Source organism: Solea senegalensis, linkage group LG19, assembly GCF_019176455.1.
Source record: "Solea senegalensis isolate Sse05_10M linkage group LG19, IFAPA_SoseM_1, whole genome shotgun sequence".
NCBI classification, from domain to species: domain Eukaryota; kingdom Metazoa; phylum Chordata; class Actinopteri; order Pleuronectiformes; family Soleidae; genus Solea; species Solea senegalensis.
The window spans coordinates 8,570,656-8,583,309 of NC_058038.1; the positions used below are offsets into that span (position 1 = coordinate 8,570,656).

Consider the following 12,654-nt stretch of genomic DNA (forward strand, 5'->3'; position numbering starts at 1 on the left):
TAAAAAAACAAACTCAAAAAAACGTTTTTACAAACCAGTTATTGCACCATAATTTTCTTCAGAAAAACAAACAAAAACATAAAATTAAATAAAAGAAGGCAATTTCCTCCCGTGTTTACAAGTCAGGGCTTTGGTGAAACAAGATTAACTAACTCAACGTTCAAGTCCTCATAATAGTGTTTTTAAACAGAATTTTTCGAGGTAACGTTCAACAAAAACAAAGAAGTATGATTTACTGTGAAATGGCTTGTGGAATTTAAATTATAAAGAATCGTTTCGCCAGTTTGATCAAAAATTAAGTGTTAATACAAATGGTCGATCATGGGAGTGTTACACAAAAATCAGAAGACCCTCATGATGTTTTTCGAACAGTCCAAAAACTCTGAACAACGATGGATGTTATGGCATGAGACGGCGGAGGCGGAGGTTTTCTTCAGTGCCGTGTGAAGAAAGGATGAGCCAGAGCTTCAGCAGCTGAGATGCGGCTGCTGGGATTGAACGTCAAACATTTCTGCAGGTGAGGAAACATTATATGAGTTATGTTAAATCATTTTGTTTGGTGAATTTCTACAGGCAACCAGAGGGTGTGTCTGAGGGCGCTTACACACCAGAGCTTTCCACTTTAAACGGACCAGATTTTGTTTCCTAGAATAGTCCTCTTCGTTTGGGCAGGTTTGAAAGCTCATTAGAATTCTGGTGCGGACCAAACAAGCGAACTCTGGCCCTCCTGAAAACATGGGTCTCGGACTGTCCAGCGAACCAAAGAGAGGAAGTGAGGATAGCACGCGGCCTCGCCTGTTGACTGGGAAACCTCTTGTGAAAAACCAATAAGGTTTGAACACCAAAGTGAAAACAAGACTGTATAAATTTGGTGTTGCTCCATTTTTTTGTTTTTGCGGTGAACATGCCGGCTGAAGAGGAGGGATTTTCGTCCCTGGGCAATTGATGAGCCGGGTTTTCTTCTTCCTCATGCATTTTTGTCTTCCAGCTGTTTTAACTGTGTGACGTTGTCAACGCAGTTTGGTCTGGTAACAAAAGTGCAGTGTGAAAGTGATGGGTGTGAGTTCTGGTGTGAAAGCGCCCTTACTGCCTTTCTGCTGTCTTTACCTCTACCGCCTTCATGAGGTGCACATTCAAATATCTTGACAGCTGTTGCATGACCTAACATGACGTTTTGTGCTATTTATGTCTCCCTCAGGATGAAGCGTTTCTAATATACTGATTCTCTGACTTTTGCCAAAACTTAATCATTTCATAGTCCACAATACTACAATGGTACAGTAATCATTCTTTGCTCGGCCATAGCTGTTGTATGCTTTTCATGCTAATTTACAACATGCTGACACCCTCTGTGTGTGTGTGTGTCTAACCCCAGGTGTGGAACAAAAAAAAAAGCATGGCAACATTTCAAATCTGCTCACAGCCAGCAGGTCGTTCTCCTCTGGGCCCACGATGTGCAGCGGCATGTTGCGGGAAACCTTTGGTCCCCAGCTGAATGAGTATGAGAACGGGCTGTCGGTCGGCCAGTCCTCCTCACCAGGAAAACCAATAAACCTGGGGGAAAGATGATTTAACCAACAAAGACCAGGACCAGGACAAAAGCTACTCTGACATTATCCATTTATTTAATAACAAATAAAAGGTGAAAACAAATGTCTCGCAGCAGATGGACACCCTTTAACTGCATTACAGATCCATAGTTGCTGAATAATTTGAAATGAACAAAGGCTAAAGCACTCATATTCATGGCTGAATTTAAAAGAATAGTTTGGGTTCTTTTTTTTCAGCATCTTATATGTGCATACCTCTCATTGAAAACACGGTTGTCATAGTAACACCAGATAAAACAGATTTAACCCACTCAACAAAAGGCTGTCCTAGGAAAAATCAATGCCAGCTTTAAGTTTTTATCTATCTTAAAATTATATTCATTGCTTAATCAGACCAAAGTCCATGGAGAAAATCGGCTTGCAGGGAAATGGGAGTTGCTGGTTTGTGCCACTCAGTGAATTCTGAAAGAAGGTTTTCAAATATAAAAGTTACGTAATAACACATTTGAACCTAGTGATGAAGGCAGCAGTGGATCATCAACTCCTGCCTGCACTGATGTAAAATTACTGAATTTCTCTATGGACTTTGGTGTGGGGAGTGTGAAGTTTATAAAGTGACACAGACTTGAGTTTCCCTTTGGAAAAGGCTGCTTAACAGGTAATCTAAAGCTTAAGGTGTGATTTTTATTAGGTGAGCCTTTTGCAAATTTACTAAAATCAGTACTCCCTTGCTGGTGGCCATGCCTGCCAGTCTAATGTGGCAGAAAGCAGTCAGCTGTTAAAGATCTTGACAATGTGTCCGTACCTCATACAACCACATTCCAAAATTGGAACTCTCACTTCACGGTTTGGTCAATACACACACGCGTGTAAGCAGATAATAATGCTTACTATGTGTGAAGAAAGGAAGGAAGATACTCACTCAAAGATTTTTTGCAGCTGCTGCACCTCTGTAAAAGCCTGAAACAGCGGTCTGTTGGAAACAACAAAATGCTTCATTTTTTTCCAACTACCCAGACTCTCCTACAGCCACTGACACACTCGGCTGTCCTTACCTCAAGAGGAAGAGCTCAGCAAAGATGCAGCCAGCGCTCCACATGTCCACAGAGGACATGTAGACAGACCTCAGCAGCACCTCGGGAGCTCTGTACCAGAGTGTCACCACCTGAGAGCAAAGAGATTAAAACACAAAAACAGGGATTCAAAGAAGTGACAAGAACATTTTTCATCACAGGCAGACGCACAGAAAATGACTGCAATGAGACTAAAAAGCATGATGAGCAGTTTACATTCAGCATGACTGCTTCACTTACCTCTGGAGTGAGAGCAATATTGAAGGTGTAGATGCGTGCCATTCCAAAGTCAGCAATTTTAATTTCTCCTCGGCTGCTGATCAGGACATTTTCTGGTTTCAGGTCACGGTGCAGCACCATGTTAGTGTGTAAGAAGTCCAAACCCTGCAGCAGCTGCAGCATCACATTCTGTACAACACAGACACAAAGCAACACAGAGAAGGACTTTGTTTTCAAAATCTGGGTTTCATGTATTTCTGGGGACACAATCAAAAAAAGTCATATACACGTGGCAGCTCGCCTATGACAGGTCACACCTTAATACAGTCAGGACTCATTCCAGCAGCAGGAACCTTGGAGAGGTAGGTGGACAGGTCCTGGTCGATGTATTCTAACACCAGTGTCAGGTCCAGGCTCCGGCCCACTGGTTCAACCGATGCATCCAAAAGCCTGAATAAAAAAAAAAACCCAATACATCTCATAGCAGAATAAATAAAAAACAATAATATAACAAGATTCAAAATGGTGTCATGCGGTCGTAAACAGGCTGAATCGAAACCTTTCATGTTGTGGCAAAACAAAGAGTAAATAAACCCAATTATGATTTTTATCAAACACATGAAAATATAATAAATAAAAGAATCAGCGCGTCAAGCGTTAATGTCAAATGGGAGTGAAAGCAATGGTCAACATAAATGTTACAGAAGGTGTACTTCCTGATGCCAGTCGATGGCGGAATGACTGGCTTTGCAGATTATCATCATGGACTGACTGGTTCTACAGAGAACATGAAAAAGAACAGAGGCTGAGCCTGCTGAGTCTGCTTTAAAAAAATTGTTTTTAACTATAATTCCCGCAAAATTCATATCCATGCAAAGCAAGTAGAGCTGCATCTACTTTAATTTATTTTCACAGTCGATTATTTTCTCGATTAACTGAGTACTTGTCTCGTCGATAGAAGGTGAGAAAATGATGTTCCTAAATGTCTTTTTTGTCCACAAACCAAAATTACTCATAATGACTTCTTTGTTATAAGGAGCAAAGAAACCAGACAATATTTACATTTAAGAAGCTGATACAATAGAAAACTTGTTTAGTAATAATAACACTTGTTTAATAATTATCTGCAGTACAATATTGATTGTTGTTTTTTTATTGATTGTTTTTGTGACTGGGGATTAAAGCAGTAGAAGCTAGATGGATTTACTGCACCACTTGCTTGTACAGAGGAAACTAAACTGGTCCACTTTTACCACGTCATCATTATTCATATTTAGTGGGCCTGCACTTCTTCAAAATCGGTCGATTATTTAATAACGTTTGGTCTATAAGATGTCAGTAAAAATATTGGTCAGTGTTTCTCAAACCTGGAAATTATATTGTTCTCAAATGTCATGTTTTGTCCACAATTTCTTTGTTATATAAATATTTAAGATACTGAAAAAGCAGAAAACATGTTTCAATTCTTTAAAAAGAAAACAGTCAAACAACCGATTAATCTTGTATAATCTTAGTAATCGAGTAATTGTTTTAGGGCTAATATTCAGTTATAGCGTGGACATGAAACTTACTTGACGATGTTGGGATGGTTGAAGGATTTCATCTTACGCAGCAGCGACACCTCCCGGATGATGAAGGCGGGGATGCCATTGTCCGAAGCGCTTGCGTGGAAATTGAATTTCTTCACAGCTAGGAGGCGCTGCTCCTCCCCCACCTCTCTGGCTTTGTACACTTTAGCGTAGGAGCCTTCGCCGACTTCTGACAGCAGCTCGAAGCACAACGGTTTAATGCAGGCGTCCATTTTCTTCCTAAATGAGGGTCAATTAACCACAATTGTCCACAAACATGTCCATTTTAGAATGACAACACTTAAAAATGCCGTTTTTAGATAAATATAATAATATATAGACCTGCAGTCACCTGGTTTTAGGTTAATAAGGTGTTCAGGTTAGCTAGCAGGTAATTATCACCCGTTACAGTCATGAGCTACAGGTAATTACTGTAAATATGTAGTTAACTTACCTCTACGTTAGTACAACCACTGCCTACAGACGGATGTCGACAGTCTCCTGCCGCCAGTTTGACAGAAATATCGGAGAAAATCACACCCCTTTTGTCTGCGAACTAATCAGAAAGCTAAAAAATTGACATTTTTTCCACTGTGTCCACTCCTCTTTCACGTGTTCACCTGCTGCTTGTCGTTAATGTCAGAGTGTGTGAACACATGATGATGCGTTCAGGTACAAAATGAGGGGTGTCCTGTTTGGAGTCCAGTGAACAAAAACAAAATAAACAAACAAAATAAATAAACAGTTAAGGGTGAAGAGGAGATTAAATGGGTCTTTACCATAGACAACATGCAGGATTTTATTATTTGTTTTTACATTAAAATAAATTATAGTGCTGCGGCCACTAATACTACTTGTTGTTATTATTTTTTTCTGCTTTGACTCATAAAATGTAAGAATAATAATATTGGTTGGTGTTTAACCATAGAAAATCCATATATTTTTAATTTACCATCATAAAGGAACAGTTAAGAAGTTCCTTTATGCTGGTAAAGAAAGAGAATGCACTTTAAAAGTCACACTCTAATTTGATTAGATTATCAAAATAGTTAGGCATTGATTCATTCATTCAGTAAATTCGTAAAAACAGACATTGATGGATGTGATCCTTCATCAACCAATAAAACAAGAAAAGACACTTAAGTTACCTATTGAGAAAGAGATAATATGGTAGTAATAAATATGCATTGTACACCAGAAATAACGTGGCATCGCATTTATTGTTTTGCGTATTTTTCTTTTAAACTTGTTACAAATTGCAAACCAAACAATAACTGATAAAATGAAATAAAAAGGTTGTCTGAAAGCTCATTTACCTTAAGCTCAGACATTTAACACCCCACTCATAAGTTAACCATGCAAATAATAAGTGTATTTATGCATATTTCACAACACAGTATAAGTCAAAGTGGTTAATTACACTTTCTTTTTAGTACTCTCTGTACCAGGGCATTTCAAAGTTTACTGGTTAAAGTTGGTTACTAAGGTATGAATGTTGACAAGTAGCTACTCATTTTTACATTTGTCGCTCTGGAATTTTCTTTTCTTTGCCAGATTGATGGCATCCAGATGGAGGTTGCGGTTGAGAATAGCTGAGCCACAGGTGAGGGCTCCAGCGAGACCACCAGCAAAACCACAGAGAAACACATCCTGGCCTGTAAGGCAAAGACATGACACGTGCCGAAGCTGCAATCATACACGACACAATCCTGCCAGGGGTTGGTATCAGAGTGCAAACTGTGGACTGACTGACCTGTCAGGTAGAGGTTCTTCAGTGGAGTCTGAGGTCTCACTGTAGCGCTGAGTTCAGGGCTGAAGCGGGCGATGCCATGATCCGCTCCATAGATTTCACCTTTGGGGGCTCCAATGTAGTGTGTGTTTGTGATGGGGGTTCCGCAATCAACATATTCAATCTACAAAAATGAGCATTGTGTATTTGAGTCACAATTAAACTAAAACTAAAAGGATGTCAACTCATTTTGTAATTTTATAATCAGATGATTATAGTCAGATGTTTTCGCTTCTTAAAAAGTGAATATTTTTCTTTTTTCTTTGCTTCATCATTAAGACAATCAATGAGGTGTGTGTACAAAACAAGACATTTGAAAACATCATTATTTTGAGGCCCCTGCGATGGACTGGCGAACTGTCCAGGGTCTATCGCCAGATTAATCAAATTATAAAAATAATCTTCAATTAATGAATACAATATTTGCCAAAAAAATCAGAATTATACACAATTTGTTAATAGCATTACTAATATTTAATAATACTAACTGATACATATGTTGCATACTAGAAACAACCTAAAATGGCTCTTTAATCCCATATAATAAATTAACTAATTGATAAAAAGCACTGGCAGCCTGTTCCTGCAGCGCAGTTTTCTATGGAGAAGTAGTTTTATAAGCTCACAGAAAATAAATCCATGAAATACGTCAAATAAAATATCATGAAGTATGTAAAGAGGATGCATACAGTATACATGTATGTCCAAGCAGAGAAGGAGAATAAAAAAAACATGATATAATGTCTAATTTTGATTACTTTGTCATGACCCTGAATCTTTACCTTGTCTCTGGTTATTTTAGGGAACACACCCATAACCACCTCCAGGACAGAGTTGATGAAAATCTGTTTCAACTCCTTGTAGTCGGCCCCTCTGTTTGTCACTTTGTCGTCCTTCCACTCCTCAAACCATTTGTAGTTGGCAAAGCTGACCAGGCTCAAGGTGGACTTACCTAATATGAAGGGAAACAATGACAAAACAACACAATGTAGGCTTTTTAAACTGAGAATTTGTATTCTGGTTTATCCAGAGCTGTTTTTCCAGAGCAAATATAGAAGCTGCATGTCATGTTCTTATACCTGGTGATCTTTCCTCCCAGGTTGGATCTTTAGCTGATGGAGAGGCAACAAACAGCAGGGGTACGTTTTTAGCAGACTCTTCCCTGTTTCCATTTAGGTAATTCTCCACCCTGTAAATGGAAACATAACAGTGGCTGAATTCTCACACAATTTAATGTAAAAGCCATTCAGAGTGACTCTAAGTTCATAAAAGTGCAACAAAAACACCTATATTTTCATGTTATTAGCAAATCATTACACCGTACCCATTGATGTAACTAAAAATAATGAGAGGCAACAGATGCAAGATTCAACACAACGTACAGTTCATCAAAGTTGTTCTCAGTAAAGATCCAGTAGTTGTCTGCTTTCAGGCCAAGCTCCTCCTTAGTTCCATTCAGACCCAAAAACACACTCAGGCCACCTTCACCATTCTTCATCATACCCAGCTGCTTCTGGATGGCTGCAAGACAAAATAAAATACACTTCAGCAAAAAGCTTTGAAACATTGATATTTAATTAAGAATGAATTTATAAAAGAAAGAGACACAGACACACACACACACAGAGAGACACACAGAGACACACACACACACACACACAGACAGACAGAGGGGGGAGAGGTGATTTCTTCCTTACCTGGCATGGCCTGGAGTTCTTTCGGCAGCAGCTTCTGGTAGGTGTTGAATATTCCAGCATTGGAGATGACCATAGGGGCATGGATGTGGATTTCCTCCTGACCTTTCATGACACTCACACCTAAAACCATAAGAGCAAGCAAACACAGAGTGAATCTCCCTTCAGCAAGTTCTGAATGTGTATCAGCAGGGAAAACAAGTATAACGTGTACCGCAGGCTTCCTTGGCATCATTGAACAAGATTCTGTTCACCGGAGCTCGAACTAGCACGGCACCACCAGCCTTCTCGATGATTGGGATCATGTGGTAGGCAATTTCACTGGCTCCTCCTTTAGGGTACCAGGCACCGTTCAGGTAATGAGTGACCAGCAGGCTGTGCATAGAGAAACTGGCATCTTTGGGCATGTTACCTACACATCAGAGAGGGGGGAAAACAACTGTGAGCAGCAAAGTCAAAGGCCCCATTTACACCTGGCCTTAAAATGTGTTTTTCTGTGATTGGATTGCAAGCGGATAGCGCAGTTCTGGCAAAACAACTTCAGGAGGTGGTCCAGACCAGAAGTTTAAATGTCTACAATCAACCCACAACGACTGAGTGGAGCGGAGGTACTTGCTGGCTCCAAGCACAGCTAACGTGTCAGTGGCGACTTTTGTCATGTTTCCGCTTATTAAGAACTTCTTCCCATGCTTGAAAAAGCAAAGAGGAATCCATACAATAATGCAACTTTTTTGTTGCTATGGCAGCACACAGAAGAGGAAGGTGACGTAAGGGGGGATAACAGGATCAGAGACGCATGTCAATACCAGGTGTAATTACATGTCATGAAGCGCAATCCGCTATTTGATCACAGAAAACACAAAGAGAAAACCTCATTACATCAACAGAATTGTACGTGGCCTACCGTAGGTGCCAAAGATGTAGGAGAAAACAGCCCGGAGGTCTTTATTCTCCGTCAGTTCATTGACCACTTCTGTCAGGCTGCGTGGTGCCATTTTAAAGAAGAAAGAGAGATGTTTGACCAGGCCAGTGTAGACCAGCAGCTTAGCTATGGGGACGGGACATTGCTTCAACATAGCAAGGAGCCAAATGCCCCGGCCAGCTTTCTGGAGATAAAGCACACAGATGAAGACGAGTGAACACTGCTGTTCTGCGTTCTGAACCAAAAACTAAAAAATAGCAGTTACACAGAGATGATTGAAATGAAAAGCTATACTTAAATGTTTCCACACTAAGAAAGAAACTGGCATTCATTTATCTTTGTGTCATCATCATCTGGAACTGATGCAACCAAGTCTGGATACAATTATGTAATACTGTGTGTCAATTCACAGGAGACCTCAATAATTACCCACACCTTTGATTTACCAACCCTTGAACCTTTGAGAGGGGTCAGTGACAACAACAGACATCTAGATAATAAGGCCTTTATGTGCTAAAGTGCAGTGGTGCAGTGTTATATTAAGTATCATAAAGGTCACATATCCAAATCTTTGTATTTGACTAACCTCTGATTGACAGTTGTGTTATTTTTAACACAACATTTTTAGGTGCAACATTCTCCTACCTTAACCAGCCTCATATACTCATCAATGGCCTTCTCCTCTCCAGGGAAACACTTCTTCAGCTCGTCTGGGAAGCGGTTCCTGCCGCTGTAGATGGGGTAGCAGCGGCGGTTTTCTGGAGGTCCCAGAACGACTTGGTCAAAGGGGTTTTCCAGAGGCTCCCACTGCAGCTGTCCATTGGTCAACTGATCCAGCATGCAGCGGAACGGCTTGTGTTCCAGCAGGTCACCGATGTAGTGGATTCCTGAAGAAGAGAAAGGAGGGGAACTTTTTATGTGATTATAAACCAAGAAATTAAACTGTTACTTTATCTAAGACATACAGTATTTCCAAAGTCCTGTATTTCAGAACAGCATCTTCTATATTTGCTGAAACAAGAAAAGAAGTGCTTCTCACCAACATCAAACTCAAAACCCTTCTCAGTGAATGTGTGACAACATCCCCCGGCCCGATCGTGCTGCTCCAGAATCAGAACTTTCTTTCCAACTTTGGCCAGCAGCACCCCGAGCCCGAGCCCGCCGATCCCACTGCCGATGATGATGGCATCCAGGTTGTCTGGGACTTTACTGGCCACAAATCCTGATGAAAAAAGGCGACAAACGTTCAAACCAGAGCTCAGCTTTGGCACAAAATGGCACATCGGTTTTTCTTTCCTTTGAGGAATCATACTATATAATAATGACATAAATGTCTTTTATCTGACATTGAAAGACAGGATTTATTGCCATCTTCTCTGTCTTAATCAAAATTAGGTTTTAGAGAGTTTTTTCACCACACATTTGATTAAAATAGACAAATAAATACTTTATTAATCCCAAAAGGATCCAGTCTGCTGCTCACATACATACATCATAAATTTATTAGAGACACAACAGAAAAGAAAGAAACACCAGTTCTGGACATGAGATAAAACAGCGATAGGATTTGTTTTTATAGTGCAATAAAAACAGGGAAAAAAAAAGAAATTATTAAAGTGTTACAAAATATATGGGTGACATTTTAGCGATAGTGCAATAGTGTTTTTTGAGATCCAGTGATGTAACTTTTGAATTATACCACTACAGGAATTTGGCCCAAAGGTCAACAAACACATAAAGTAAGAATTACCTCAACGTAAGGGAGCTGCAGCTAATCTCTCTGTGATTTATAATGAGAAACAACAACAACAACAACAACAACAACTGTGGTGGGCTGCAACTGATATTTTTTGGCAATGTACTTTTTTTGTCTCTAGAGTCAGGCATCATAACACATCTCAGTCCTCTCACATGGCAGCAGCGGAATGCATTTATTTAATCATGAATACATGGTTAGGACGACCAGCTGAAGTTCAAACAGAGCATCAGAAGGTTTGTTGGTATTTGGTGAGTATTTCAAAAATGGCTGGGATTTTACACATGTAACAAAGAAATCATTAAAATGGAATCACTTTTGGTTTGTGGAGAAAACAAGACATTTGAGAATATAGACTAAGCGGTGACCTGATTAATCAATAAAATAATCGACATTAATTGATGATGAAAACAATCATTAGTTGCAGCCTGAGTCCTGTGTATCTACAAATACTGTGACTGTATTGGCCCAAATTCTTCATTAGGATTATTGTCTACATCCCCCGACTCACTTAACAAAGAAACTCCCCATCTTGAAAGAATTATAATAGAATTGTAATTTTAATTTTAGCTTGATTTTTTCTTTTTCTTAATTATATAACAAAAGCTTTTGATTCATAAAATTTGTATTGTAACAATTGTAACAAATTGTTTGCCATATAATGTAACAAAGTACAAATACATTGTTACTGTACTTAAGTACAAAACTCACACTTTGTTATTCATATTTCTAGCAATTTTTACTCCACTACATATCCTCCAACCATCTTTGTTACTCCAAATAAAATAATAATAATAAAAGTTTCTAATGGTCTGTATTTATATAGAGCTTATCTAGTCTTGATGAGCTGCTTTACACTACAGGTTAAGTGTCTTGCTCAAGGACACATACAGACTAGCAGAGCCAGAAATTGAACTGAAAACTTTCCTGTTGAAAGAAAATTTTCTTTACCACTGTAGTGCCATGGCTCAACTCCTCGTTTTTTTATTACCTTTACTTTTTTAAAAATTACAAAAAGTACATTTCATATGAGAACATTACTTTTGATACTTACAGCAAATGTCATATACTTTAAGACTTTTACTTAAGTAACATTATAAAAAAGTAACTTCAACTTCTACCAAAGTCATTTTCTGGTGACATACTTGTACTTTTACTCAAGTATCCATTTTAGGTAATTTATACAAGACAGACTGTAGTCGTATGTGTGTCTGCGTGTGTGTAACAGTGTGAAATGTAAAAAATCCTGCAGCCATATTCGTTGACATTTCCCCTACATCATTATGCAATAGGCACACGTGTGAAATAAGGAGTGGAGTGTGTTTAACTTAAATAGGAACACGTTCGTGCACCTGAAAAAAGTCGAACTCACCTTGTTTGAGCACTTTGTTTTTCTCTTTCTTGTCGAGGACCATCTTCTTCAGCGGTTCACGTGTGTCCCTGTCAAATGGGTTCGGTCCAGAGCCGCTAAGGACATACTTTAATATAAATATGACCACAACGACAGACACGAGCGCGACGCTGAGCCACATTGTGTCGCAGCATAGACAACGGAAGCGGGACTGCGGGGACAGATGTGTCAAACACTAACTAAACACTACAGACTACTGTGTCCACTGTCGTCTCTTCCGCATCAAGGCCCGCCTACGTCACAGCAGCTCGTCGCTTCAGCCAATCAGAGGCAGCACTGAGACGCGGTTGGACCAATCAACGCATCACATGCAAAATAATGCAATTGAATAAACTGATGTATATATAATAACAATAATAATAATACATTTAATTTACAACAGCCTTGAAGAACTCTCAAGGACACTTTACAGAAGAATAGAGCAAAAAAACTGGATTTGAAATATATTACAGAATATGAGTTATGACTTTAACACAAGGCTAATGTTTATTTAGTTTGTCTCATGAAAACAAATAAAAAAATTAAATTCAAAACTTTCAACCAACAGTATTTGACTTATGGGAATAATCTCAGAACCACTACTCTTGTGTGGCCTGATTAAAAGGTTACATTTCGTCCGACTTGATCGCCTCCCTCCAGCAAGAACACACAAAAACCTCACAGTTGACTTCT

General features: G+C 39.2%; 2 protein-coding genes and 1 long non-coding RNA gene across 4 annotated transcripts; 1 reads left to right on the plus strand and 2 right to left on the minus strand.

Annotated features, from left to right (window-relative positions):
* Positions 1-42: 42 nt before the first annotated feature.
* Positions 43-5,548, minus strand: cdk21 (cyclin-dependent kinase 21). Of its 2 annotated transcripts, XM_044051067.1 has the most exons (8): positions 4,865-5,548; positions 4,414-4,650; positions 3,160-3,292; positions 2,864-3,031; positions 2,606-2,715; positions 2,473-2,523; positions 1,422-1,554; positions 43-511 (listed from the first exon to the last, which is right to left on the minus strand). In XM_044051067.1, the coding sequence occupies exons 2-8, from the start codon at positions 4,641-4,643 to the stop codon at positions 434-436; spliced, it is 903 nt and encodes a 300-aa protein (XP_043907002.1). In that variant the 5' UTR covers positions 4,644-4,650; positions 4,865-5,548; the 3' UTR covers positions 43-433. The 2 variants fall into 2 exon arrangements, with proteins under 2 accessions (XP_043907002.1, XP_043907001.1); XM_044051066.1 differs by having other exon boundaries at positions 4,414-5,548.
* Positions 456-2,012, plus strand: LOC122785326. Its single transcript, XR_006362271.1, has 3 exons — positions 456-517; positions 1,199-1,275; positions 1,376-2,012. It is a non-coding gene; the product is annotated as an uncharacterized LOC122785326 (long non-coding RNA).
* Positions 5,549-5,611: 63 nt separating the features above from the next.
* Positions 5,612-12,187, minus strand: retsat.2 (retinol saturase, tandem duplicate 2). The gene is made up of 11 exons (XM_044051064.1): positions 11,944-12,187; positions 9,855-10,037; positions 9,461-9,702; positions 8,798-8,999; positions 8,108-8,305; positions 7,897-8,016; positions 7,582-7,720; positions 7,279-7,388; positions 6,982-7,151; positions 6,164-6,323; positions 5,612-6,065 (listed from the first exon to the last, which is right to left on the minus strand). The coding sequence occupies exons 1-11, from the start codon at positions 12,101-12,103 to the stop codon at positions 5,917-5,919; spliced, it is 1,833 nt and encodes a 610-aa protein (XP_043906999.1). The 5' UTR covers positions 12,104-12,187; the 3' UTR covers positions 5,612-5,916.
* Between the last annotated feature and the right edge of the window lie 467 nt (positions 12,188-12,654).

What these genes read in the sequence shown, in the direction of transcription:
- cdk21 (XM_044051067.1), bottom strand. Translation starts at nt 4,643, where the DNA reads ATGGACGCCTGCATTAAACCGTTGTGCTTCGAGCTGCTGTCAGAAGTC. An exon ending in AACCATCCCAACATCGTCAA is followed by an intron (nt 3,293 to 4,413) that starts GTAAGTTTCATG and finishes TTTTTTATTCAG; the next exon opens with GCTTTTGGATGCATCGGTTG. An exon ending in GCTGAGCTCTTCCTCTTGAG is followed by an intron (nt 2,524 to 2,605) that starts GTAAGGACAGCC and finishes TGTTTCCAACAG; the next exon opens with ACCGCTGTTTCAGGCTTTTA.
- retsat.2 (XM_044051064.1), bottom strand. Translation starts at nt 12,103, where the DNA reads ATGTGGCTCAGCGTCGCGCTCGTGTCTGTCGTTGTGGTCATATTTATA. An exon ending in AGTATATGAGGCTGGTTAAG is followed by an intron (nt 9,000 to 9,460) that starts GTAGGAGAATGT and finishes CTTTATCTCCAG; the next exon opens with AAAGCTGGCCGGGGCATTTG. An exon ending in TGATGCCAAGGAAGCCTGCG is followed by an intron (nt 8,017 to 8,107) that starts GTACACGTTATA and finishes TTATGGTTTTAG; the next exon opens with GTGTGAGTGTCATGAAAGGT.